General features: G+C 39.7%; 1 protein-coding gene across 9 annotated transcripts in view; it reads right to left on the bottom strand.

The window, feature by feature from the left end:
• The window catches only part of CNTLN (centlein), a 272,348-nt gene that overhangs the window by 183,856 nt on the left and 60,568 nt on the right, over window positions 1-27,924 (bottom strand). For 5 of the 9 annotated variants that reach the window (XM_035310115.1, XM_035310117.1, XM_035310118.1 and 2 more), the window contains exon 1: window positions 16,776-16,920. The exons of 1 other annotated variant lie outside the window; for it this stretch is intronic. In XM_035310115.1, coding sequence (XP_035166006.1) covers window positions 16,776-16,871 — 96 coding nt within the window. In that variant the 5' untranslated portion in view covers window positions 16,872-16,920. Of the gene's footprint in view, window positions 1-928; window positions 950-11,653; window positions 11,826-16,775; window positions 16,921-27,924 lie in introns of those variants that run through there. 3 more of the 9 variants (XM_035310120.1, XM_035310121.1, XM_035310122.1) reach the window with 3 other exon arrangements.

Raw genomic sequence — 27,924 nt, 5'->3', positions numbered from 1 at the left:
AATACACTTCAGAAAGTTTGTGAAAGTTAAATCTCAGCTAAAAGCTTTTCTATATTTGTATGTTCTACTACACAAAAGATGTTATTTTGCACTGGTGTATTTTTATTCCAACACAGTAGTATTACTGGAAGCAGTCATATTCATGTAGTTATGTTACAAACTAAAATCATAATGGGTTAATTATATAAAAATATTACAACAGATCAGCAGAACGTTGAAGAAAATTTTGCTGAGAAAAAATAAGAAAGCATAGTCTAGCGCATGATTTATGTACAAATGCTAAGAACAAGCCTACTAAACACAGCCTAACGTAAAATTAGAAATTAATATAGCAAAACAATCAAATTTCGAGCTTGGCAAAAATCACAGGGAAACAGGTAAAAATCTGAAAGGTGCAGCTTAGGCTACATTTACTATTTTTTAAATCTTAAAGAGAATGTGCATGAGGACAATATATGACCTAAAAGGAAAATCACCACTATCATGGCTATCAATCTCTCTGCTTGCTTTTTCTTTTAAGCTTCCAGAACCTAACAATATCCTCAGATATTATAGATTTCATTTGTTAACCAGAAGTTCCCTAATATCAGCTAGATAACCAACACAGTATTTCCCCTCTGAACAAATTTGTCTTAACCCTAAGATCTGAAATAGAAGACCTGAGTTCCTACCTTCATCTCCACCATTTGGCTTCTTCATGGGTTTCCCACTTAATGTCCTCTTTACCCACCTTCTCACTTTTTATGGATATAAAAATAGATACATTGTCCCTCCTGGGACAAGCAGTAAAGGACTCCTACGAACAGGTAGTTTTTTCATCCTGGTCAAAGGGAACGGGATTGAAAGGGCCAGCTGAATCTGGCAAATCAACAGATGGTTGCAGGGCTGGGGCAGATAGTGGTTTGTGTACTTAGACAGTGGGACTCGCTTTGAGAACCTGGACTGTTGGGGGCTGATGGGGTCCATTTGTCAGAGGAGGGAAAGAGCATCTTCAGTCACTGGCATGCCAAGCTGGTGAGGAGGGCTTTAAACTAGAGTTGTGGGGGGACAAAATCTCAATCCATCCCGCTTCTCCCAGCTGGACACCAGTGTCAGTGATAGGTGCCCAGAGCATGGAGAAGGGTCACGAGTCAGCAGAAGAGCACCTGAAGGTCAGCACAAAGGAGTCAGCTTCATCGTGGGAACAATTCAAATGTTATGTGTGTCTATGCTAACACCTGTAGCATTCAGGATAAACAAGAAGAGTTAGAGACGTGCACACCTGCAGGGCTACGATCTCATTGGCATCATGGAGATGTGGTGGGATGGCTCCCATGACTGAAGTTGCTATAGAAGGTTACAGGCTCCTAAGGAAGGACAGGCAGGGGAGACGAGGAGCAGCTGGAGTACGTGGAGCTCTGCCTGGGGATGGGTGAGGAGCTGACAGAGCTTGGGGGTCCGGATTAAAGGGAGGGCACAGACAGGTGACATTATAGTGGGGGTCTGCTGCACGCTACCTGATCAGGAAGACCAAGCAGCTGAGGCCCTCCACAAACAGAAGCAGCTTCACATTCACCAGCCCTGGTCCTCATGGGGGACTTGAACCACTCAGGTATATATTGGAGGGACAGCACAGCAGGGCACCGGCAATTCAGGAGGTTCTTGCAATGCACTGGTGATCACTTCCTTCTCCAAGTGATAGAGAAACCAACAAGGAGAGGCGCTGTGCTGGACCTTGTTCTCTCCACCAAGGAGGAACTGGTGGAGGATGTAAAACTCAAGGGCAGCCTTGGCTCCAGTGACCTTGAAATGGTGCCGTTTAGGATCGTGAGGACAGCAAGTTGACTTTTTGTGTTGACTTTTTTTTTTCAGAAATATCTTATTCTTTTGAATACTGTCACTTCTAGTTTACATGCATTGAAATATTTAAATGCCATACTTCTTCAACTGCACAGGAAAGAAAACTTCATGAAGATTTGATGCTTTAACAACACAGTGCTATTAATCCAGAGAAATTCACCCTCCTATTTTAAGAATGCATTACTAACACTAACTACAAATCAGATAAGGCAGATAAGATTGTAAGTAAATAAAAGAAAGATAAACAAAAGATCCTCCAATTTCAAGTTATTACCAGCTTACACACAAACTGGACTACAGCATCAAGAAAAAAACAGTTTGTCTCACATTAAATTTCTCTGGTTTTATGAAACTACCACTGTAAGATGTACACAACTTTTAAAGAGTTGATGGGGAGATTTTGTTTCTGGTAATTACAAACTAAGCCACACAGGTAACAAAAACTTCATGTAAAGAGAATTGGGGCACAAACTGTTCTTTTAAAGCCGTTGAAAGAGACATCACTGTACTCTAACAAATTAGGTTACCAGTATAATGACTGTCCGGTGACTCTATGGCACGCAAGCAAACAGATAACTAACAGGATTATGGTGCATTACAGTAGATGACCGCATTTGCTTTTTGCAGAAAGATAACACCCAAACTAGGCCTGCAGTATATAAATAAGAACTCAAGTGGTATCGTATTAATTAGGTTACTCCAATCAGGCCACAAGTATGGTTCTCCACCTCTATTTTGAAACCAAAAATATACCCTCTCAGTGAGAGCTATCACCTTATGCTACTTATGATCCTCGATTTCTATCTACCTAGTCTAAAGTCTATATAAATTCTACACTTTTTTCCTGTTTACTCAAAAAATCCAGAATGAGCAGGTCTTGGAAATGCCTTATGTCATCTAAAAAGCCATGGTGTGTGTAGGTTGCAGATTCTGCATGACCTATTGCTTCTTCACAGGCAGAAGCAGAATGAAAAAATAAAAATGTTTCTCAGGCTTGGAAAAAATGCTGCAGGCTTCCAAAAAGCATTAAGTTCTATAAGGAACATGGATTCTGTTCATTCTGAATGTCAAAAGACGTTTTGTACTTCTTTCAGGGGCCCATCAAAGAAAGCATACAAAGCCAAATAAAAACTCACTAAATAACAGCAATGGAAACGTGATTTCTTTTATATGATTTAGGAGGACACTAAGTAAGTCAGCAGTTCTTACACTCTAAATGGCATTAGTTCAACTATAAAGAAATTTTTGAACCACAACGTAGGAATAAACTACAATATCTAATAAACAATCTATAATTTCAAAATAATTTTAATTCAAATCTCAATTAATCAGCAATATGAAGAGCAGGGCTAAACTGATAAAAGAACTTGAAGATTTTTTTATATCTCTCATGCATGATTCAGTGTGTACTTTTACACTGAACTACTTAAAATGACTAACAAATTAGCCTAAGGGTCATGACATCATTACAGCACAGAGAAGTACACACAGTATTCCACCACAAATGTTCAAAAACCTTGGGTCAAACAATCAAAATTACTGATGCTAATTTATCAGCAGCTCATAGGCTTTTTGTTCAGTCTAGTTTTGTCTGCTTTTTTAAGAAACTGGATTTACTTACCACCAGTCTTCCTTAGCTTTTGCCTTTACTGTCCTGCATATAACAGCACAGAAGTAGCTGTTGGGTTTTCTGTTCATTTATTTATTAGAAGAGCTGAGAGACTCAGGCTTCTGCAAGACTCCAAAAAGCTTTATCCAGTACCATGAGACCCATCACAAGCAGGGGAGACTGCCCTTTGTTCTGTCCTGGAGGTTCCTACAAACTCCAGACCTCAGGCTCGGGAGCTGCACAGTGCCACACAAGATGACACAAGACCAACGTGTAACTTTCAGTCACATCCTTCTAAACACATCATTCCCCCATTACACACACAAAGCGAGAACTACAATATATATATTGAACTGTTTCTAATGAATATGTAAGAAGTATATATGTACAGTACCAGGTGAGGGAATTCCCCACAACCTTCCTCTGAATTCTGCTGTACATCCAACATGTGTTCAGTCTCTGGCAACCTACTTCTTACCTAAACTTTGCCGTGACACAAACAAATACTGGCCTTTTGATAGCATTCAAAATAATGAAGTTTTGAAGAGATGAACACAGACATGCTCATATGATTGATCTTTTTTTGATTACATAAGCAGTTCAGATTAACCTCAAATCATTTTCTCTTCCTTGGACAGCTTTGAAAGTAGTCTGTGAAATAGCTGTAGATGGACTCCAAGTTTCACTCATGTAGGTGAAATTGCTACTTCTAAGTTCTGCCACATTTTTGTCTGTGCTGAAAGAACTGTAAATGAAGCAGGAATGAAAAGGCTACCCTAACTTAAATAGAAAAAAAAAATGAAAAAAAAAAAAAAAGATCACAGTAAAGGTTTATTGAATCTGAGAATCTGAATAGTGTACACAAAGTAAACATCAAAGAAATAGCTGAACAGAACAGGATAAGTTGTGTCCAATTAAAAAAAAAAAAAAAAAAAAAAAAACCTTTCCAGGTGGCCTGCTTGGGAATAAGATAAAATCACACGAGTTTCCACAACTGCAGAACACCACCATATTAATAAATGTTAAATATCAATTCTTGCCATCAAAAATAAAAGTAAAACTGTAATGTGTTAAATATAATCATCAAATATTCTGACCTAAATGAACAAATGCCTTTTCCTGCATATTTGTATTTCTGTAAATGCACACAAAAGACAGCAATTTTCTCCTTAACTGGCCTTTCTGCCAAAACAGCAAGGACAAAATATTTAACTGTGCTTTCAAATACATATTACCAGTAACAAAATGAAACACCATCTGCAGTTAAAATCTATGAACCTGAGTGACTAGAAAGAAATTTAACATCGAGGCATATAAAATTTCTTGTTATCACAATTAAACATTAGGAGAACGTAATGTTATTAATAAATTACCACTAAATGTGACTTGCTTCACATTAACACGTCAAACATTTTCGAAGGTAAATTTGTTTCATCTAAATCTTCAAGTAGTTATGTATTTTGTATAACAGAATATGAGCATTAGCCAAAAATTATTACAGTTTTAAAATGGAAAGAAGTTTAAATAGTCTTTTTAAGCTCTTGGCACAATTAATGGACTTGGTAAGGCTGTTCCCTGAATGGTCTTGGGAGCCAAACAATTTCTTCTGAAAAAGGGCTGCTTAGACTGTCTGAAGTTGGCACAGAAAAACACTACAGCTGTCAGGGCCTGGGATGTATCAATCTTCAGCCTACCCAAGGAACGTTCAGCCTACTCAAGTGTACATTAGTGGCTCAAGAGGTCAGTGAGAGTGTACCTTGAACAGCTGAGAACTTACATACAAAGGCACAATACAGATGTCATTTGAAAGTTACTGCAAATTACTCATTAAAACTAAGATTATCCACAACACAACTAATGTCAGATAAAAATGCTTATCCCATGATCAGGTACAGATGCTAGAATTAGAGAATTACAGAGCAAAAAATGAAGTATACTGAGGGATTTTCCCTCAGTCTACAGTGAAAGTAGTCAATCAACATATTGAAAGACATACAGAAATAAACAGTAACTTAGGTCTTGAACCTGCTCTTTGCAAAGCAAACTTGATTTTTGTTACTGATTTTTAACAAGAGGCTCAGAAGGTGGGACAACCATAAGACAAGTCACAGACAAAGGTTATATGGCATGACTAGCCAGAGCTTAAGTACTTGCTTGCTAGCAAAATCATGAATTTATTAAACATTAGCTTAAGTCACAAAACACAGAATCCCTCAAGCTCACAACATGCAGAGCAAGACAAATGTACTCATTTCAATGCAATCAGTTTCCTTCATTCTTGGAAGAGAAATCCAAGCATAAATATTGCTCTGGACATTTGTTATCAGAAGTATGTAAAACTGTTTAAATATTGCACGCACTTATTTGTCTACAGGAAACTAAAAAGGGAGCTCACCATATTTAGAAAATGCTTAGTATTTATACACCTCTTCATCAAGGAGAATTAGCTGGCATTCTTTTAAAGCAATGCTACTGAATTCTGAGAGAAAAAAAAAGCTTTAAATTTAGCAGTGACAATGACAAAAACAAAAAATATCTTTCTGCTCACAGGAACAATTCATTCATGAATTTGGGTGTTAAATGTAGGCTTAGTTTTTGTTTACATGTCCTATAATAAACTGTGTTGAGAAGAAGGATAAACTGACAAAACTCCTTTAGTGTAAATCAAACATCAAGCATCTCAGCTACAGTTTGGAGTCAGCATTCTTTTTGGTCTTTTGCTTTATTTCAAAGTCTGTTAGCTATTAGAAGCATTCATACCATTCCCTAATTTTTTATAGCTTTACAAATGATAATTTACTGAACAAAACACCACCTTCTGAAATTAGAATACCCATGCAACAGAACAATCACCACCACCCCAAGTAAAGGCAAAAACAACCAAAAAAACACTACCCCCTATCAAACAATCGATAGAAAGGGACACAAATATGTGTCCCAATAGAAAGGGACACAAACTCTAATTTAAAATTTTAAACAGTGAATACCTGTGGATACCCCCAAAAGGGGAACTGAAACAGCTGGGAGGACAGAGGGAGCTATTTGTTTACTGCAATTTTTATTAAGAACTCTACAATACCAGATATTGACAGTTTTCCGTATTATGAAGTGAGTATTTCACTACTGAGTGAAATATACATCACCATCATGCTGGAAGAAAGAATTCATACGTAAATGCAAAGTAGCACACAGGACTGAGCAAGTCTCAGATTATCTTTCAGAAAGACTGAAAAAGCATGAAATAACATGTCTGGTATAAGCACTGGAACACTTGCAAGACCACCGTTAGTATGTTTTGGACTCTCCTAACATCTAGTATGCTTCTGATTACAGCTCAGGCCTTTAACCAAGCTGATGTACACATTTTACATGCAAGTGACAGACCGGCTTCTTGATGTTTCATGTCGCTTTTAAACACTGCTAATACACTGCTAATATGCTGCCAGTGCAAACTGAGTAGATACTATTCTGTCAGTATTTCTTGGTGAAGACTGTCGTGTTCCAGTCATGTACTATATTACTAAATATGAGGTATTTTTTCTACAACCCACCCGGTCTTCCTGAGTGGTAACATAGCACAGGATGATCTTATGCTTTACAAAGTCTGATCTTTGAGGTGCTAAGCTTTTCAATAATCTGAAAGTGTGACTAGAAGATACGACTTACCATTACCTCACAAGAAATCATAGTGCCTTATACACACCGGGCTGCAAAGAGAACATGAGGTTATTTTCAGGCTCACAAGAGTCACTCACATACAGTATGCATTGCCACAGCTATCTGCCTGACAGATCTGTAAGACGATGCATGTGACCTGACCAGATGGACAGCTGCAAAGATGCCACCAGCAAACAAGCGTATCTCCCTCCACCTTCATCCCCAATTCCTTAACGTAATCTTCTTAAGTTAGAAGGGGTATAAAACCAACAAGTAATTTTATTACATTAGAAAAATAGATTAACTATGTTTCTATTTAAATAATTGTTTCTTGTCTCTGTTAATAGTTTTGGCAACAAAGAAAATGCTTTTGAAACAAAAATGGAAAAAGATGGAATACCACTTTTTTATGTGCATACATGTAAACATGCACACAAAGAGATTTCATCCTTACTCAGAACTCTGCTGAAAGCAAACTTGAGTTTGCTCTCTTGCATTTATTTGTTGATGTATTATTGTGTTTCAGTGCTGAAGTAGCAATAGTGGTCTATGCAACGGTACTACACATCACTCACTAAAAGATGCTATCTGTCATTACACGATTTCATAAATGGACTCTTCAGATTAGTCCATCAGTGACAAGAAGACAGCAACATACTTAACTGAATAATTTTATTACACATTGTTGACATAAATATTGGACTCATTTTATAACCACATGTCAAGAAATAAGATACTTCCTGGTCTGACATGACACAGTCAGCGAAGTAGCATCACAAAAGTCACCTCAGTGCCATCACAGTAGGACTGTACAGAAATCAATGTAAGTTAAACAGTAGAGACCTGATAGATGTGGGCCTGTAACATGCAATGCCACCCTCCGCAAGTAGCTAAAAGGAAGTAACTTTCTTTGCTTTTTTTTTAGGACAGACTACACAGTCAGGATATTCCACATGCCTTTATTCACTGGTACAGGCTTTACCCTAACAATTGCTTTCTTCTGAGTAGTCAGTATTGAAAACTTCATAGAATCACAGAATATCCAAGTTGGAAGGGACCCACAAGGATCGAGTCCAGCTCATGGATCCCCAAAGGACCACCCCAAATAAAAAAAAAAAAAAATCTGATCATCAACCTAACGATTGATCAATGTAAGAATTGTTTTCAAAGATGAAAAGATAGGAGAAAGCAAAGGATTCAGTTCCAGAGATGGTTTGCTTTAATCCTCTTATGAAACTCATCTGAGTCTTCATTTTGAGCTACAAATACCTAGAAACTTTGAATAAAATCTAACTCTAGTCATTGTAGCAATTACACAGAATCATAGATGGGGTGGGGTAGGAGGGGGCTTCTGGAGGTCATCTGGCCTCAGCTGTAAGCCTATTCTGCTGAAGTCTAGGGCTGTGAGCTTGCTTTTCACCTTCCTCACTGCCCAAAGGATCCTGAACTCCACCATCTGATGGTCACTGAAGCCAAGGCTACCTTTAACCTTCATGTTTCCAGGAAGCTCTTCGTCATTGGTGAGTATGAGGTTGCACTGGCTCTGGGATCAAGTTATCTTTCCCTGCAGTGTCCCATGTAGCACATATTGTGTGTTGCACTTGTAGCTAGAACAGCACTGTTACCACACCAATGCTGTGTCTCTTGCTGAGCAGTGCTGGCACAGCATCCGGACTCTCTCCAAACCCCCTCAGAGCCAGCAGGCTGTGGCTGGGCAAGAGATGAGGAAGGAACATCACCAGGGCAGCTGACCTAAACCCACCGAAGGGATATCCCATACTACGTGGTGTCACATTCAGCTATAAAAGGTGGGGAAGGGGAAGGGGGTGGGAGGAGGAAGGGGGCTCTCGTTATGAAGACATCTGTCCTCCCAAATGCCCACTACGCGTATTGAGGCCCTGCTTCCAGGGACATGGCCAAACATTCCTCTTTGAAGAGAAGTAGAGATTTTTTCCCCCCTTTCTCTGTGCTTCCACATGGCCTTTACTTGTTTTTTTTTTTTTTTCCTCACTCTTTCTTTTCTCATTAATTAAATCATCCTTACGTCAACCTGTGAGCCTTATTTCCTCTCCAGCGTAATTTCTTCTCCCCCTCTTCTTTTGAGAAGTATGAGAGCTCAGCTGCCCAGCTAGGTAAAACCACCACAGGGGTCCAGCAGGGAATCTGAGTGAAGATGCATAGAACAGGACAAATTTTGCACAAAATCTTTTTCTTTAATTGCTAGAGTTTTAAGTGTTATTCTAAGAGTTCAACTGTGGATCTGAGAACAGAGAATAACCTTGAAGTTTCAGCATGGGCTTCAGAGTTGGTGTTTACTTAAATACAGTGCTCTGGATTAACATAATCAGAATGCCTTTGAGAGTTTCAATGTATTTCAGAATACAGGAGTCCATGAGTAGTTTAATTTCACAGACAATATGACCATACATTTGTGTATATTAATAGAATCATAGAGTATTCCAAGTTGGAAGGGACCCATAAGGATCATCAAGTCCAACTCCTTGCACCATGCAGGTCTACCCAAAAGTTTAGACCATGTGACTTAGGGCACAGTCCAAACGTTTCTTAAATTCAGACAGGCTTGGTGCAGTGACTGGGGAGCCTGTTTCAGTGCACAACCACTCTCTCAGTAAGTCTGACTTATCACACTTATCAAGCAGAATGTGGGTCCATCACGTTAAATCTTTCTGAAATTACTTCATAGGGCTTTCCATAAAAGCGCCTCTGAAATTGAGGACAAATAGTAGAATAACACTGCAGGTCTTCTAAGTTATTTTGCTGTTTAAACAGCAAATGAAATCATTGAAGAAGTGCATGCTCAATCGTAACAAAGAAAAGCAAGATTACCTGAAGTCAGTCCTTAAAAATAGCATACCTCCTCCTGAACCAAAATACATTTTGATGGGAAAAAACAGAACACTGAATCTGTAAATTCATGCAGTTTGGTACATGTAGAAATCTCGGTATGTTCTAGAATTACTCTCAATACAGTTGGAAAAATTACAAGCAAGAGTCTACTTCTCTACACGTAAAACATTAATTTCTTTATTGAGAAACAGCGTAATTTTGTTGTTCCCCTAAAAGGTATCTTTCCACTTATGCCTAACTCTATATCAAATTTTTGTTTCCCACTCACTCTAGGGGCAAGTTGAAATACTCATATAACACAGATATGCTGCAAACAGATAACTAAAATGAATGTCAAAATACATGTTTTTGACAAATCTCACATTCAGTTCATCTTCACAGAATTCCAATATTCCATATTTTTTTCAGAAGGAAAGACAAAATACATTGAATTTCACTCCTGTTAGCTAAAATTTGTGAAAAATAAGAGCAGAAGAAAACAAAAAGAGTAAACAAACTTTGCTATTCAACAATGTTATTTCTCTGTGTACATTACATAAAGAGTAAGGTCTTTATTAACAACACCTGTACAGATCACACTCACATGATCTAGACTCCTTATGGCAAAATGTACAGGTATAAAATTAAAAAGAAAATAAAAAATAAGAAAGCACAAAGCACTAAACAGCTGGTATCCCATTGTACCAATAAATATGTGGACTTGTCTTCATCACTAAAAAAAGAAATTGGTATTTAATGAATGAGCATTAAACACTTTGCCCCATTTTGAAGGAACATTAGTATATTGTAATCAACAATTCATCCAGAAGAAAAACTAATGCATACCAATTCTCATACTGGCAGTTCACAACCACTTACATTCTGGTTACAAAGACAGAGGAAGAAAAAACAGCTTGACATAAAAACAAATCACCAAGGAAGAACCACGTTTTTCTTCTATAGTATTAGTTCCAATTCACAGCTATTGACTTTAAAAGATTTTTAACATGTACAATCAACATGCATGTAAAATAGCTACTCATGCAGAAAATGCAATGTTTGGGTTTCTTTTTTAACCTATTAAATAGATTTTTCACATTTACTTGTAAATATTTTGCTTACAAATGCTTATAAATCAATGTTATCATAGCTTCATTCAATTTTCAGTGTGTGTCCTGGATATTACATTGGTCAAGAAGGACAGAATGCATCTGTTTTTTTCCAGGTAATGGAATATTTTTCACAATAAAAAAGTTTGTTATAGCAATCCTATCTGTGATTAATGCTAGTAATACCAAACAGAATATTTTACATCCTGCCATGACCCACAAAGTGATCAAAACAAGACAGTCCATCTGTCCACAGAAGTACTATTCTTTTTCTGCAAGCAGTGTAAAATAGGGCATGAAGACTAGAGCAGGTCTGTGCACAGCTTTCCAAGATAAGCAGGAAACATGAAACACAAAACAAAACTTGAAGCAGCTGTCGCCCCAGCCACTCCACCTTCCACAGACTAAACAGCCCACCTTCTTCACTCCCCTTCTACTCCACCACGCTTATGGATATTTGCAGCCCATTCCTACAAATGTCTTTTCAATCCCTGATGATGAACAGAAGCAACATTAACAGCAACTATAGGAAGATCACTTTCTTCTCTACCTGTTATTTATCACCTTTTGACAGAAACTGTAGGAATTCTACCTGAGAATCAGCCGCAACAGAATACACATACACAGATTAGTGACCAGTTCCCAACTTTCTGACTAATGGAGAAGTTTCTGCTTTTGTAAACAGAAAACAAACTGCAGTATAGTTTCTTTGACCAAATATTATGGTCGGGGGTAAAAACCATGTAGTGCTGTATGCTTGACAGACCAGTTATTTAGTTACAGCTGTATATACCTATTAACTCCTATATAGCAAAGCTGTGGGCTTTACAACCATCATTGCTAGGAAAAGTACGCGAGCTACAGAAGTTTACATTAACGAGATGTGCCTAAAATCAGCACATAGAACTTCAGAGAGTAGTTAGGATACTCTTGTTTCTTTGCAGAACCACAGAGTTGGAAGGGAAAAAATCCCACCTTATTTTAGCAGAATGAGTTGCAGTGTTACTTTTGTAGCCAAAGCTCCAATTAATAAAATGGTGAAAGCAGTTGGCTGTTTAGACTAAAAATGGGTATTTTTTTTTTTTTTAGAAAATATGAAGCTAATCATACTGAAGTCATGTAGTTATCACCAGTAGCATAAATAAAAGGCACAACACACGCCTGTTTCTTCCAACTTGTTTCCAGCAACAGAAGACAACTGGATACAAAAAAGTCCAGTCTCAAATCACCCCGTCAGAATGAATGAAAGCAAGGATTCAATGAAGGATTCAATTTCACCATGTGATATTTTAATGAACCTTTTCAGTCTTTTTGGTTAGGGAATTGGGTGCACTGAAGTCTACATAATTCAGTAGTTAAGAGACTGACAGCAAGAATACCAAGATGCACATCTTTTGCTTTCCAAATGCATATTATTTTGTACCAAATGAAACGGCTTCCAAAGGAAAATGACTGCAAGAAATCAATTACAGAAAACACTATAAATCAGTTTTTAAAACATAGCCACCAGGTGTGTTTTTTTGTTTGTTTTAAGGGATTCAGAAGATTAAAGAGAAAGCACACGAAAGCTAAAGAAAAATATTATTGGCACAGAAACTCCGCTCACAGAGTCAGCTTCCAGAGATACAGCAAATCATTCCCTTTAAAAAAATAAAAACCACATATAAGCCACCCTGATTTCCTTTACCACGAGCAACTACACTTGCAGAAAACAACACCTCCATCTGCCCAGGAAAAAAAGAAATAATAAAAAAAATACAGAATCACAAGGGAAAAGGAGCGGGGGAGAACACAGGCCAGATCTTTTAAACACCAAGCAGAGCCAAGAACTCCAGGGAGGACTAAGGACATAGCTGTTAAAGATTTTCCATGGAAGGCTATCAAGATATTTAGGTGGTAGGCAGAAGTATAAAACCCTAAAATAGACTGCAGAAGTTAAAGCAAGTAACAGAGACCAGATGTGTTATAACTTGCTGCTCGACCTTTGCTGTTCCATCGTCCCCCAACAATGTTGAGCCAGTCACGGAACTGGAACAACAAGGTCCCAAAGAAAAATACCCATGTTTCCTTTGCAATTGTGTTCACGAAAATTACTCCATTACTCAAGTTATTCTCAAGTAAAATTAGAAGAAGAGAGTCACTTAATTTAAGACTTGTTTATTAAACGAGTGTTAAAATCATTATATAATGCTCTGCTGCAGACACAGCAATCGTAGTTTTCCCAGACAGCGTAATACCAAAGGCAAACATGCCTCAGATATTTTTTTTTTTTTTTTTTTTTTTTTACAATTTACATTGCAGAGCTGCAAGTCAACATCAGTTTTTACAGTGAACACAACAAAATGGTTGTTGAAGTCTTCTAACAAGCTCAGCTTCAGGAAGCCACTTACTGTGATTCAAGCTCCCAGAGTCATTAGGAGCACTAAAGAAAACACCAAATACTGCAAGCCAAGAGCTGCTGAGGTCTAGACTTACGAGGAGAATCTTAGCTTTGGAAAAAAAAAAAAAAAACGTGGGAAAAAAGTGAAATCTTCAACACTTCGTACTTGGCTCTGCAGGTACCGTTACATGGTAGAAAACATTACCTCAAAGGGCAAAAAGATGTCAAGAGGAGAAAGAACCTAAACTAGAATGTAAGGGCCACCACACCTGATGAGGGAAAGGGTCAGCTACTCCAGGATCCTGTTGCAGGACAGGCAGCAGCCTGGAGGACTATGGCTAGACAGAACATGACCAGCATGCACGACACTTCCATTAAGATTCAGGAGCTGTATAAGCCAGAAATGCCTTCCATGTATGTAGTCATCCTCAGTGGACTCCAGTTCCCAGAGGGGAGACTGTTTTGGAAATGCAGTTTATATGACAGAAAACAAAGTAGCCCGAGGAGGTGTGGAAAAGTAGAAAATAAATTTGGCAAATTTTATCCAGATGTAGGATATACAGCTCTCCATTTCCTAAAAATTTGTTTAGTCTTCCTTGAAACTAAAGAAAACTTTCAACCTTGATTATTTGCTAAACTATTTTTTTCTCCTTTTCAATATGTACATACACATACACACTCATATTGGATGTGTAAGTATATATATATATATACACCTAAAGGCTAGTATCTAAACAAATACACCACTAAACCATGTCCCTAAGCACCACGTCCAACCTTTCCTTAAACACCCCCAGGGACGGTGATGCCACCACCTCCCTGGGCAACCTGTCCCAGTGCCTGACTGCTCTTTCTGAGAAGAAATGTCTCCTAATTTCTAACCTAAACCTCCCCTGGCACAACTTGAAGCCATTCCCTCTAGTCCTATCACTAGTTACCTGTGAGAAGAGGCCGACCCTCAGCTCCCCACACCTTCCTTTCAGGGAGCCGTAGAGAGCAACGAGATCTCCCGAGTCTCTTCCAGACTAAACAACCCCTGTTTCATTAGATAACCCTACCCAGCAAAATAAAACATAAAGACAAGAAAAATGATGATGGAAACTGAAACATTCTTTTTTATTGTGCAGTCTTTACAGATGGGCACAGGTTGCCCTCGCAGGGTTGCGGAGCCTCCATCCATGGAAATATTCAAGACCTGAGTGGACACCATTCTGTACAACCCTCTTGGCTAACCCTGCTCGAGTAGGGTGGTTTGGAACAGATGATCTCAGGAGATCCCTTCCAACTTAAACAATTACATGATTCCGATTAGCAAAACATACAAGTGTTTGGTGAACTTGAGAACCACAGAAAAACTTCCTAAATTTCATCTGAAAGTAAATCACAGCAGAAAAAATATAATTCTAATAAAGGAATTAGTCAGTTAGTAACAACTTCCTGATCAACTGTAAATAAATTAGAACAGCACAACATTAACAATTGCCTGTATATATTTATGATTTAAAGGGTCTGTCTTTGCACGGAGTGTTTGTAATGAAATAAGACATTTCAAATGCATTACCCATTCTTGAATATCTCAACTACTAGTTGACTGCTATACCAGTTGAAAAAAATATTACTCAACTCTATTTTAGTTCCCATCCAAATTCAGAGTAATTTCACCTAACTTTGAAAGTGACTTAGAGTTTTCAATAAACCTTACTTTGGAAAAGCTGAATAATTGACTAGGTACCACCCCTTTTATTGAATAAAATCTGTTTTCTCCCTTCTTCTCATGATTACATAAACCACACAAATAGGTTTTAACAGGTTTCCCCACATTTCTTGACGGATTAGTAATGCAGTAAAGCACATGGATGTCTATAATGCAGTGATTTCAGAGAATATCTGCTTATATATTAGTGCTTTACTTCCCTTGTTATTAATAACCTGAAATAAATGCTGAAGACATGCACCCACTATTATTAGAAGGATTGTACATATTTGGTTCAACCTAGAGCTGTAGAGATTACTGCTGAACACAGACTGTGTTTTGTCTTCAAATGCAGGAACTACTTCCGTATTCTTTTTCCACTTGCTCCCCTTCCACGAAACTGACACAAGATGAAGACACAAGAACAGTAGGATAATATGCATAAGACTGTAAAGGAAATACATTTAAAACCATTTCTGTTTGTTAACTTTAAGATGATTGGAGTGGTCTCATCTTATCAAGGAGCAAGTAGAAATGCACACGTATTGAACAACCTAAAGGAGAATCGGATACTTAATTTGTGTACATCAAGTTACATTATGAAAGTGGTTGGAAATTTAAATTTGTACTGTTTCCTTCAAAGTTTCTCTTATTTATAATGTTCTCCAAAACATTTTATACTACTAGGTTTTAGTAATACAGTTTATGTTCAGTTAGCAGATGAGCAGAGGGTCTTTGTTCCACCCCCACCAAACGTCATCTGATACCACAGATCTGCATGACGAGAAGGTGAAACAGTTATCGTTAAAAAGAGTTTTCTAAACTTCTCCTGTGGGACATTTAACATTGTTCTGTATTTCTAAAAGCAATTTTTTTTGACAGCTCCCTCTCCCCTTAGCTCTCCAACACAACAGGTTTTTCCAAGAAGTCTGGACTCGACCCATGCCACAACCAGCACCAGGTGCGCCAGCACTGCCTGAAGCAACAAACAGCCACCAACTCCTGCGTGGGCACTGCTTTCTGCTCACAGGAATGACTACAGGTGCCCTGGCCTTCGTGGAGTTAACCAGAGCAGTCACAGCGGACGGCAGGCACTGTTTGGGCTGTCACGGGGGAGCGAGACAGAAAGCAACCGGAGCATCTGATACCACCTTCCCCTCTTCCAGAATCGTTTGTCTGGAGCAGGTTGCCATGACAGGACCCCATCCTAACAGCCAGCTATCATCTTTAAATGTAGTAAGAAGCAAAGATGTTGGTCTGAGTGGAACTCCTCGAAGTACGTCCGTGACTGTTAGTGATACCGGAGGCACTGCTCGGGCACGCTCAGTAACAAGGGCGGGGGCAGCTCGGACCCCCCCGAGGTCCCTTCGGGGCCCCGGTCCCCGTAACCCCCTCATGTGTTCAGTTTCCCGGGAGTTTAGCAGACCCGGCAGCACCAGAGCGCGCCCGGAACCACCACCCAACAGGTGCTGCTGAGGACAGGGGCCCCCGCAGCGGCAACAGCGCTGGCCTCCGGGCGCCCCCACAGCTCTCTCCCTGCTCGCCGCCGGCGGGTCTCGAACCCGCGTCCCCGGGGGGGGGGGGGGGTCCCGCCCGCTCCGCGCCGCGCTGCGCTCCGCGCTCCGCCACGCCCTGGCGCACCTGGCAGCGGCTCAGCTCCTCCGCCAGCCCCCGCAGCTCGTCCTCCAGCAGCGCCAGCAGCGCCACCCGCGACGCGCCCGTGCGCGCCGAGGCCATGGGAGCGGCTCGGCGGGGGCGAGCGGGCGCATAAAACTTTGCCCCCCCCCCCCCCCCCCCCCCTCGCTCCCCGCTGCCCTCCGCTGCTCCCCGCTCGCCGCCAGCGCCGGAAAGCGGAGTGCAGGAGGACGCGGCGCGATGACGTCAGAGCAACCGCTACCCCGACAACGAGCAGGGGCGCGAGGGCGCGTTTGAATTCGCCCGCCCGAGCGGGGCGGCCGCGCATGCGCAGCGCCGCGCAACGCCTGCGGCGGCCGTTAGTGCCAACGGCTGTCAGCGCCAACGGCCGCCGGGAGGGTCGCGGTGCGGCAGAGTTGTGCTGCCCGCTGACAGGGGCTGGCACCCGGCTGGCAGGGCAGGGCAGGGCAGGGTAGGGCAGGGTAGGGCTCCAGCCCCGTTCTCCCCTCACGGTGTAGCGGCTGCTGCCTCGCACGTGGGGGGCGACACATTGCTGCCCTTCCTGAGGCGCGGAACACCTGGACTTGTATCGCCGGGCTTAGTGCTTGCGTTGGGTCTCAGGCCCTGGAAGGGCCGCTACATCTTTTGAAATATTCGGGACTGTGCACGTCCCGGTCTTAAATCCAGAACACTTGTGTAACAGCACGTTTTGAAGTAAAGGGTTAAACGGTGTTGCCAAAACAAATCTTTGCATGTTTCCTATAGCGGCCATGAGAAACAAAGTACAAAAAAAAAAAAAAAGTATAGAACTTTTCCCAAACACATTAAAAAGAAGTTGAAACGGAAGTTAGGGATGTTTTTTAGCCTGGGAAAGAACACCAATTGAATTGCATTTCAACAGTATCATCACCTTGCCATAGGACTGTTTTCACACCTTAAAAGTATGCTTTCTTTTCCCCTCCATCATCACGTTTCCATGGACTTTAAAAAGCTGCACTGAATGTACCACTGTGGCAAAACACAAAATTCTTACCATGCAGACAGGTGAAGGAGTTTTATACTTCATGGAGTTAGAACATAGATCAAAGTGTCCAGTCCTCCCTCCCGTGGCCCTGACACAGCATCCTTGGTGATGGCTTTGCTTGTGGAAGTTGTTTTCTGCAGCACTATGAGCTCAGAAGTCCCTTCTCAGAAGGATAAGGAAGTGACTATTCAAAGCCAAAATATGCTTTACATTATTAATTGTATACAAAAATATTTTTATTATGACTGAAAGTATTATCTGTGTAATTATTGGTGTAAATGTAAAGGTGAGAGAGCACATCTGAGTATTCTCTGTCCAGTTATATGTAGATTTAAGATTCAGCAACTACATGATCAATACCGTGTCTCTCTTTAGAATCTTACACGTTCAATTATTTATCTTTGTGTGTTATTACATGCTCACTTAACTATAATGACCATCCTGCCATAATTGTAATGTGTTTACATTTTTACATATTTTTTTTTAAGGGACATATTTTTTTTTCTTTTCCCTTAAGATATCCCATTGCAATTTAAGATGTAGCTTTCACTTTTTCCACATCCCCACCTTTTAATAACTGTCTTTTTAACTTTTCATCCATTTCCTATTATTTTTATCATTGTCCCCTTGACCATATGTTCCCTATTACACGTGGGCAACAAGAAGCTAACTTTACTTGCAAAACAATGTACTTGGATTAGCTGCTAAACAAGTATAATGACTAAACAGGATTTAAAAACATTTTCCAAGTACAAGGTCATTCAAAGTTTAGCTGAAAAGATTCAAACGTTACAGGGGTTTGGTTCACAGCTTGACACAGCACAAACCAGAAAGCCACAGTTCCTGCAGCCCTATAACTTAGAAGGGAAATGAGTGCATAAGCCATTACGGTAAACACAACTTCACCACACTAAGTACACCATTGACACTTATGGACAGATTATTCTTTCATGGATGTGATATTTTTGTATACAGCTTAATCACCTTCACAGTTCGTTAACTGCCATTTCATAAGTTATGGCCCTCTATAAAGTTTCAATTTATTAACCCAAATAGGATTCATGATAATTCTTAGAATATTTTTAAAACCCTAAAACATGCCGTTGGCAAGCTTTGATGAATGTGGAGACCTTGCCTTGTCTTGGAGCATTTTGTACATCACCTTCCTCACAGATCTTATGATTTTGGAACACCTGCATTTACAGCTATCAAACATATGAGAATGTTAGGCAAAATTCTTCCCAGCCTAAATACATCACTTTGGATTCCATATTTTACTAATGACAAAGAAAAAATTAGTTTGCACAGGCTCAACACATGAAATTTTCCCTGTACGTGGCTTGAGAAAAGACTCATCCTTTAGTGGTTTTCCCACTTGCAGAAGGTCTCTTAATAGATACAGTTATACTACACAGTTGAAATTCAGTTGATATGGCTTTTGTCGGATTAAAAAAACAAACAAAAAAACTGTTAAAGGTATACAAAGAAAAGTGTTCGCTATGTTCCTTCTGTGGCAGGAAACAAACATTTTGTTTGGTGCTTTGTTTTTTTATTTGTTTATTTGGTTGTTGGTTTGTTTTTTGTTTGGTTTCTTTCAGTTTTGTTTTGGTTTGTTTTAGCTGTTGTTGGTTTTGTTTTGCTTTTTATTAGGTTAGGTTAGGTTAGGTTAGGTTAGGTTAGCTTAGGTTATTTTTTTGCAGTCGGGAAATTCCATGTCTTTCTTTGAAATGTGTTCACATAACAAATATGTTGCAATTACTCTTGATCAACTCATGTCTTTCCTGTTTGCCTGTTTCCTTTCCTTACCTAAACATAAAGTAAAACATTATTCCACCTACCATCCCCTCATACTGCATTATTAGAATTCAAGAAATACAGATACATAAGAGAGCATTCATATCTTGTTTTAAACAAAAGGTGCTATCACTGTTCTGATTTTAATTAGAAGTATTAACATTTTCTGCTACGGAATTTGCATATTTCTTAGGAGCTCTATGCTGACCACTCTTGTCCACCCCAGTATGTTGACAAGAAACACCATCATCAGAGAGGTCTTTTCTGGAAACTGCTTTTTAAGCAAAGGAAGCCAAAGTCGCTGAAATTATTTCTAGTACCTTTGGTTGTATCTTCAAGATTTTCATAATTTATGTTTCTCAAGAACATATTGTAACCTTAGAAAAATGTTAAGTCTTGTTTAGACAATGAATTCAGATCATACTGACTTGAAGTCAAGGTTTCTGGTTGTTTGGATTTTGTGATTTTGGTTTGTGTTTTTTGTTGTTGTTGGTGGTGTTTTTTGTTGTTGTTTTCTTTTGTTTTTTAATTGAATAGCTATAAGCCAGCTTTTCTATGCATTCGGTGCAACAGAGAACATACTTTTCACTCTTGTGATGGCTGTAGATAATCTATTTTACATCCCAAAACTCTTGATGCTACAGCAGTAATCAGATATAAAAGTGGCAGGATTTGTAGGAAACAGTTATATGTGGTATTATACCACTTGTTGAAACTACGAGAGCAGAAAACTGTTTAAATGCAACAACTTGGTGTTTAAGTGGCAAGGTTTTGGTAGCAGGGGACCATTGGGGCAGCTTCTGTGAGAAGGATCTAGAAGCTGCCCCATGTTTGGTAAGGGCCCCACTGCTGACCAGAGCTGAGCCAGTAAGTGATGTTGTTTGCGCCTCTGTGAGAGCAGATTTAAGACAGGGAAAAAATGCTGCGCCACACAGCAGCTGGGAGAGTGAGAGGAGTGAGGAACAGCCTTGCAGGCACCAAGGTCAGCGAAGAAGGAGGGGGAGAGGTGCTCCAGAGCAGAAGTCCCCTGCAGCCTGTGGTGAGGCCCATGGTGAAGCAGGCTGTCCCCCTGCAGCCCATGGAGTACCACGGTGGAGCAGGGTTCCACTCTGCAGCCCGTGGAGGAGACCGTGGTGGAGCAGGTGGACCTGCACTGATGGAGACTGCGGCCTGTGGAAGACCCCTGCCGGAGCAGATTCCGGGCCGGACCTGCAGCCTGTGGAGAGGAGACCACACAGGAGCAGGTGACCTGGCAGGAGCTGCTGCCCGTGGGGGACCCAGGTTGGAGCAGTTTGCTCCCGAGGGATGGACCCTGTGGTACGGACCCATATCTGGAGCAGTTCTTGAAGAGCTGCTGCCTGTGGGAAGCCCACGCAGGATCAGTTCAGCAAGGACTGCATCCCGTGGGAGGGATCCCACAGCACAGGGGATGAGAGTGACCGAGAAGAAGCAGTGGAGAAGAAGCGCTATAGACTGACCATAGCCCCCATTCCCCCCGTTCATCTGTGCTGCTCAGGGGGAGGAGGTGGAAGAGGGTGGATTGGGGGGGGGAAGGTGCTTTTGTTTTTTTTTTCCTTTGTTTCTCACTTCTCTAGCTTGTTACTAATAGGCAATAAATCTTACTGTCTTCCTATGCTGAGTCTGTTTTGCCCGTCACGATAATTACTGCGCAATCTCCCTGTCCTTATCTCAACCCTTGAGCCCTTTTCATCATGCTTTCTCCCCATTCCTCTTTGAGGAGGGAGAGTGAGAGAGTGGCTGTGGCGGAGCTCGGCCTCCCACCCAAGTAAAACCACCACACTTGGTAAAGTAAGTATTTGATCAAAACTGCTAATTTTTCCAATACATCTAATAAAAGATACAACTTCAAACCTCATTCCTACCACTATAGTATATTCAATTGAATACGCACAGTGTAAAAATCAGTGTTGAAAAAAGATCCATGTGAGTCTAGACTAGCTGGCACAGGGGCTTGGAGGACCACCAGTAGCACATCTCTTCATTCAATGCAAAAAAAGTGTCCTTTACATCTCATGATCTCATGAGGAGAGCAAGAAAGTAGCTGATGTCTGATCTGCTCCTGGGAAGATGAGCTAAAACCAAAAAAGCCTTCCAGAGCCACAAGGATTCAGCTTCCTGAGGAAGTTCACTTTGACTTAGTGCATACTTCTCTACTACACACCATGCCCGGTAGATAAGTGCTAATGAGAGAAGCAGTCTGCGTCCCGCACAGTCAGGGCTTCATATTGCCCAAGGGCCATCTAGCATTGCATCAGAAGAACGTCTTCCTTTGCAACCACAAAGGCTGCAGTTTTCCATTGTCTTTTAAATTAGGTCGTAGGCTGTGACACTCTTCACGGGCACTGAACAACACAGAACTTTAATGTAACTTGGGGAACGTCAAGTGAACAAGGCACTGAGGAAGGAGGCGGTTAACAGCGTGCTAGATGTGGGGATGAAATGTGCCCCACCCCATAGCACCTGCCAGCAACAAGAGGCCTAGAGGAAGGGACTAGCAGATGGAAGTAATTAAGAGGAGGAAGCAGACTTCAGAGTTTAGCTGCCCTGGCAGAGGGCGATTGGGTTTGTGTTGCAGTAACAGAGGAGGTGGGTTTAGCTGAGCCTTGGGAGTTGATTGTCTCACTGTTAATTTGATTCTTAGGAAAATCAAGCCTCAGGAAGGAGTGGAGATTTGACCTTACATGTGGTTTATAGCCATAGAGTAGCTGGGAGAGTCACCTGGTTATGGATGGGAAAATGGAAAGCTGAGTTCCATCACCCTGCTAGAGGGTGTGAAGAGTACACGGCCACCCAAGCTCATGGAGTGAGACACGATACCCTTCTTAACCTGAGGAGTGGTTGCTGGAAGGGACAGTGCAGCCCACGACCACCCAAACTGCGCAGAGTATACAGAGGACACAGATGAGACTCTCCCTAACCCTGGGGACAGCAGCTGGGAATGTACACCTACACATCCTCAGTCTTACCAACCCATTGCACTCATGCACGTGCATACAACACGAGAGCTGCAAACATACCAAAGATCCTCACAGTTGACCCCTCTTATATGTTAGAAATCAGTTTTACAGCAGTTTATCAGTTTTAGTATTGCACACTGGTGAGCAGTGCACTGGAAGATACTAATTTTCCAACCATGGACAGTTCAATAAAATATGTACTAGACTTAAGTAATTAAATAAGAATTTAATATAATTGAATAAAAATTTCAGCTTGGATTATTAAAAAATTGCTACATTTTCAATTTATAACATTGAGAAATAACAGAACTGTGAACAGAAGCTTTAATGTGAATATTTAAGGCAAGCTGCAAAATTCATTTATGTATAGCTTACCTCCTTTTAAATAGCAAAAATGTTAAGGTATAGTCAGGTTCACTCGTTTACCCAAAAGTGTGCAGCAGATCAAGCTCCATTTATTAAATAGAGCATAAATCAGAACCCAGCAGTGTTTTTACTCAGAACAGAGCCAAGGCATATGTTTTTCAGGTCTTTGTTTAACAATACATATTGTCTTAAAGAAAAAAAAAAAAAAAAAAAAAAAAAAAAACACTTAGGAAAACAAACAAATTGGAACAAAATATAAGCACTGGCAGTTTAGTCAAAAAACATTTGCAGAAACTAAAACACTTCCTCTAGCTCTAGCTTTATCATTCTATTTATACCACTGTTCTTTTACAGGTACTAGCTTCTTAAGAAGTAAAGATATTTGCTCCCACTCTAAGATGAGGATGTGGGTGATTTTTGTTGTTGTTTGTTTGTTTGTTTTGTTTAATTTTTTGCCATCTCAGTATAATATTCTTTTTGCCTCAGTTATCTTGCTGGATTTCGCTACTTCAAATTCTATGCTAAATATCTTTGTCTCAGTTGACCAACAAACTGCAGTAACAGGTATTTGCTATCACTTAAATTGACAATTCAGAAACTGCTTTCAGATGAACAGGCAAGATCCTGTTTTTATTATCTGCCTGCACTGTGGTAGTAGCAAGGAGTTACTGGAGGCCTCTTTGTGCCGCAGTATTTCAGCTGCTAACACTGTTCCCAAAAGCAGAGTTTTCTATAAATTCCCAGCCCAAGGGAATACAAAATAGATACTGCACATTGCATTCTAGGGTGGTACTGCAGAGTCAGCCCAACATGAACTCTTCTTGCAGCCTGAACTCCATCATCACAGTGGGACTCAACTGACTCAATCCAGTGAGATAGGGCTGGTGTGTTTTGGCAGCGGTGCAAAGCTGTAACTTTGAACTTTCCTTTCCTACTGTGGTTGAGTTTAGAGTAACAAAGTGAGACTCTGTGTCTGTTGATTTAAGTTTTCAGACACTTTTTACTGAACAGAATTGCTTCCCTTAAAGACAAAAAATATTTAATAATAAATACTACATAAACACCTGAATTTTTCAATTTTAAAGAATAGTTATAGTGCAGACCACAAGAAAAAATCTCTGGCATAAATTCAGAAGCAAAAGATACTCTCACAGAAATTAATATTTTTTTAATACAAACTTCCATAAGTATATTTGATTGTTTCTGTAAATTTCCTCAGCAGTTGTACCCCAGTAAGGGTCACAAGATAAAAATTGATTTAAACATGTAAAAGAAGTGTAATTAGTTTCTGAAGTCAGACAGTGAAAGTTCAGAAGAAAGCTTTTCATTCTTACTCATTTGTGAAATGGGCAGACAGTGGTCGGATCATATTCAGCTTTCACAAAAGGAAGTAAGAACAGAATTCTTTCTACAGTTAATTTTTATTTCTAGTATGAAGGTAAATAAATAACATTTTATTAGAGTGGTTTGCCAAGAATGATTACATTCCATTAGTTCTTTTCATAAAATGAAACTTAATTATTGCCAGCTCTACCAATTTTATTGCAGGCTCAATGTTATTGTTACTTTCCTCTAAACCACTTCTGAAGTCCTTTGATTGCTTAAGAATTTCTGGGTTGTTTCTTCTTTTCCTTTTAGCACTTCCCTCCCTCACAGCAGTGCAGAAATATGACCCACATGTGATCTAGGAACTCAAAAGCCAAAAAGCACTATTTTGTTTCAATTCTGGTCTTTGTTTTTTTGGACATTTAGTATAGGATACACTAGGTATCTCTTGTTAAAAAAATAAATAAATATTAATAATATTAATTAAAAAAAATCTACCCAATCAGTGGTAGAAAGACACCAATGAAGACTAGAAAAAGTACTAAAGAACTGATATTAACATTTTTTTGCTTCTTTAATGGCCACTGAAACTTTTATATCATATTATAATATATATATTATATACTGAGCCTATTCAAAACATAAAGGAAATATATCACTGAGACAGCTGTTAAATCCTGAGTAGTCACCTTCACTTTACTCCAGGATGTAGGTATGAGATAGGTATACTGGTATATTTAATATTCTGTTATCCCAGACTAAGTCAATAGCTGGCATCCTATCCAGCCCAGTTATTGTGAGAGCATGGGTCCCCCCCCTCCCTTTTCTTTTTTTTTTTTTTTCCTTCCTTTTTTTTTTTTTTTTTCATCACTTTAATGGGTTTCTTCTCCTATTAAGAAATACCTCTGTACAAATACTGGTTTAAAGTTTATTCAGCTGAAAATTCTCTTTATACAGATAATACATTTATATGCAGAGGAGTGCTGCTTCCAGAAGTACTGTTATTGTTTCTGTTTTATTCTGGTAACCAAAGTAATAAAAGCTATGTATTTCATTGTTAAATTCACACAAAAATTCATGTAAATGTACAATCACTTACTAAATGGATTCACTTTGTCAGCATTCAATGTAATAAAACCAAATATGAAAATATAACAGAAGGTAAAATAATTTATATACAAATAAGTAGTATCAATTACATTGATGAGTAATTGTAAGAGAAATTATGGCTCACATGACCAAAATTACAGCAATTAGCTTACATGCATGTTCTTCATTTGCTATTTTTTCTCCCCTTACCTAACTTACAGTTTCTAGGGATGGAAAAATTGTTCTCTGCCACTTTCTTCAGTCCTGGTCCTACCATATTATCCATAATGAGAGGTTTCTTTTTTTCTAATCTTGGGCCCATATCTTAACAGTAGTATCAGCTGCAGCCTTACTGAACAGCAGGCCCACTACTTTCATACTTTCATTGGTCTGTTCTCCCACGTGCCTGGTGACAGGACAAGGGGGAATGGGCTTAAGTTGCACCAGGGGAGTTTTACGTTGGATGTTAGGAAGAATTTCTTTACCGAAAGGGTTGTTAGACACTGGAACGGGCTGCCCAGGGAAGTGGTGGAGTCACCATCCCTGGAGGTCTTTAAAAGACGTTTAGATGTAGAGCTTAGGGATATGGTTTAGTGGGGACTGTTAGTGTTAGGTCAGAGGTTGGACTTGATGATCTTGAGGTCTCTTCCAACCTAGAACTTCTGTGATTCTGTGATTCTGTGATACTCTTTCTCTTGATATGGTTAATAAAACTTCAGCTATGTGTTTTTGTTCCTTGGAAATTGAGAATTTTATTCTATCAGACATTAGACCCCAAGAGAAAGATCACACCATTATTTATTTCCTACCTTCTGATACTTTGCTTTGACTACCCCCCCTCTTCTTGATTGTTACTTTCTCTTCCAGAAAAATGCTGTTCTACACATTAGAAACGTGCTGTTTCTAATCTTTATTCTTCCTTTTGCTCATTTCTCCATGATGATGAGCAGTACAAATAACATGTCCCTGTGTTTCTTCTCCTTTAACTATTACCTGACTTATTCCTGTGGTTATGTTGCTTAACGGGCCATCCTTCTTTTCCAGGAGTTGGGCCTCCATCTCCCCCTATTCAGCAATATCAACAAATACATACCTATCTTGGCAGCTTCTCTCCTCCCCCAGTTCTTCTAACCTACACTGTGTACTACTGTACTCTCTAACTTCTGTGCTCTTCAGACTGTATTCCATACATGCTGTCAGTATCTGCATACAGTTACCTTTGTTTGCCAGTCATTATGCGGCCTTGCCAGTCATCCTACTATCTGTTGCCTTTTCCTTATTTTTGGAAAAATTAAATATTTTCCATCCACTGTACACCAATAGCGCTTTTTTTTTGTTTTGTTTTGTTTTGTTTTCTGTTCAGTCTGAAGAGCAATCCTGTCTCTCTGCAGTTCTGTAGTGCTTCAGAAAACTTTTGCTCCCCTCTGACCCCCGACAGGGAATTAAAAGGGAAGTTACATGTAATGGCTACTAATGAAGAACAGTATAGTAAGAAATACTGAGATTCTCTTCTTTCTTCTGCAGGAAAGTTAATTCCATCCTCAAATCTTTTTACTTACAGTCTTAAGCAATCCTTGTATGGACTATACATGTAATTTATTCCAGGCTGTAGAGGGCACAGGCTCCTGTGCAAAAGCCTTTCATAGACAGTATTTCTCACACATTTTATTTCAGGAAATGGCACATACCTAGTACAGATGACCAGACCAGGACCTTCCCATGCAGTAGCACTCACCCACCCCTGTTACCAGGGTTATATTTGAAGATCACAGTGTGTTTTCAGCTATTAATATATTTTTTGTTGTTGTTATTAGCAGATTCAACAAATACTGTGACTTCTAGAAAAAAAAAGAAAAAAGAAAAAAAGAAAAAAGAAAAAAAAGGAAAAAGGAAAAGAAAAAAAAGTTTAATAATGATATTAAGGCTTTTGTAATGATACTTTTGTACAATTCATAAGTTACTATGCTGTCTCTAATACTGAACAAAATAATATAGTAGGGCAGGTGTATGTGAGCCACCTCTAAGTGAACAAAGTGTTCAGATAGGTTGAATGGATCTAGCTTGCAATATACCACAATATACCCCAAATTTTATTATTTATGACCAAATAAAATTGGCAAAAAGACAGATGTGACTTACAGCTTTTGTAGAATGTGTGTCTAAAACATAGTATTAGCATTGTATTATTATTGAGAGTAGTATTCAGCAGAAGAAGGATGTGGATCTGTTAGAGCGAATCTAGAGGAATGCCACAAAATAGATCAGAGTGCTAGAGCACAACTCCTAAGAAGAAAGGCTGAGAGAGCTTGGGCTGTTCAGTCTAAAGAAGAAAGGGTGACTTCATTGCATTGAAGTATTTAAAGGGGGCTTATAAAATAGAGAGAAATTTTGCTTAGTCAGATAAGGACAGGACAAGGGAAAATGCTTTTAAACTAAAAGAGTGAAGATTTAGATTAGAGACTGGGAGGAAATCCTTCACTGTGAGGGTGGTGAGGCTCTGGCAGAGGTTGCCCAGAGAAACTGTGGATGCCCCATCCCTGGAGGTGTTCAAGGCCAGGCTGGATGGGGCTTTGGGCAA

This window comes from Oxyura jamaicensis, chromosome Z, assembly GCF_011077185.1.
Source record: "Oxyura jamaicensis isolate SHBP4307 breed ruddy duck chromosome Z, BPBGC_Ojam_1.0, whole genome shotgun sequence".
Taxonomy (NCBI): Eukaryota; Metazoa; Chordata; class Aves; order Anseriformes; family Anatidae; genus Oxyura; species Oxyura jamaicensis.
The sequence above is the reverse complement of the archived record's forward strand: the minus strand, read 5'-3'. Positions and strand labels throughout refer to the sequence as shown.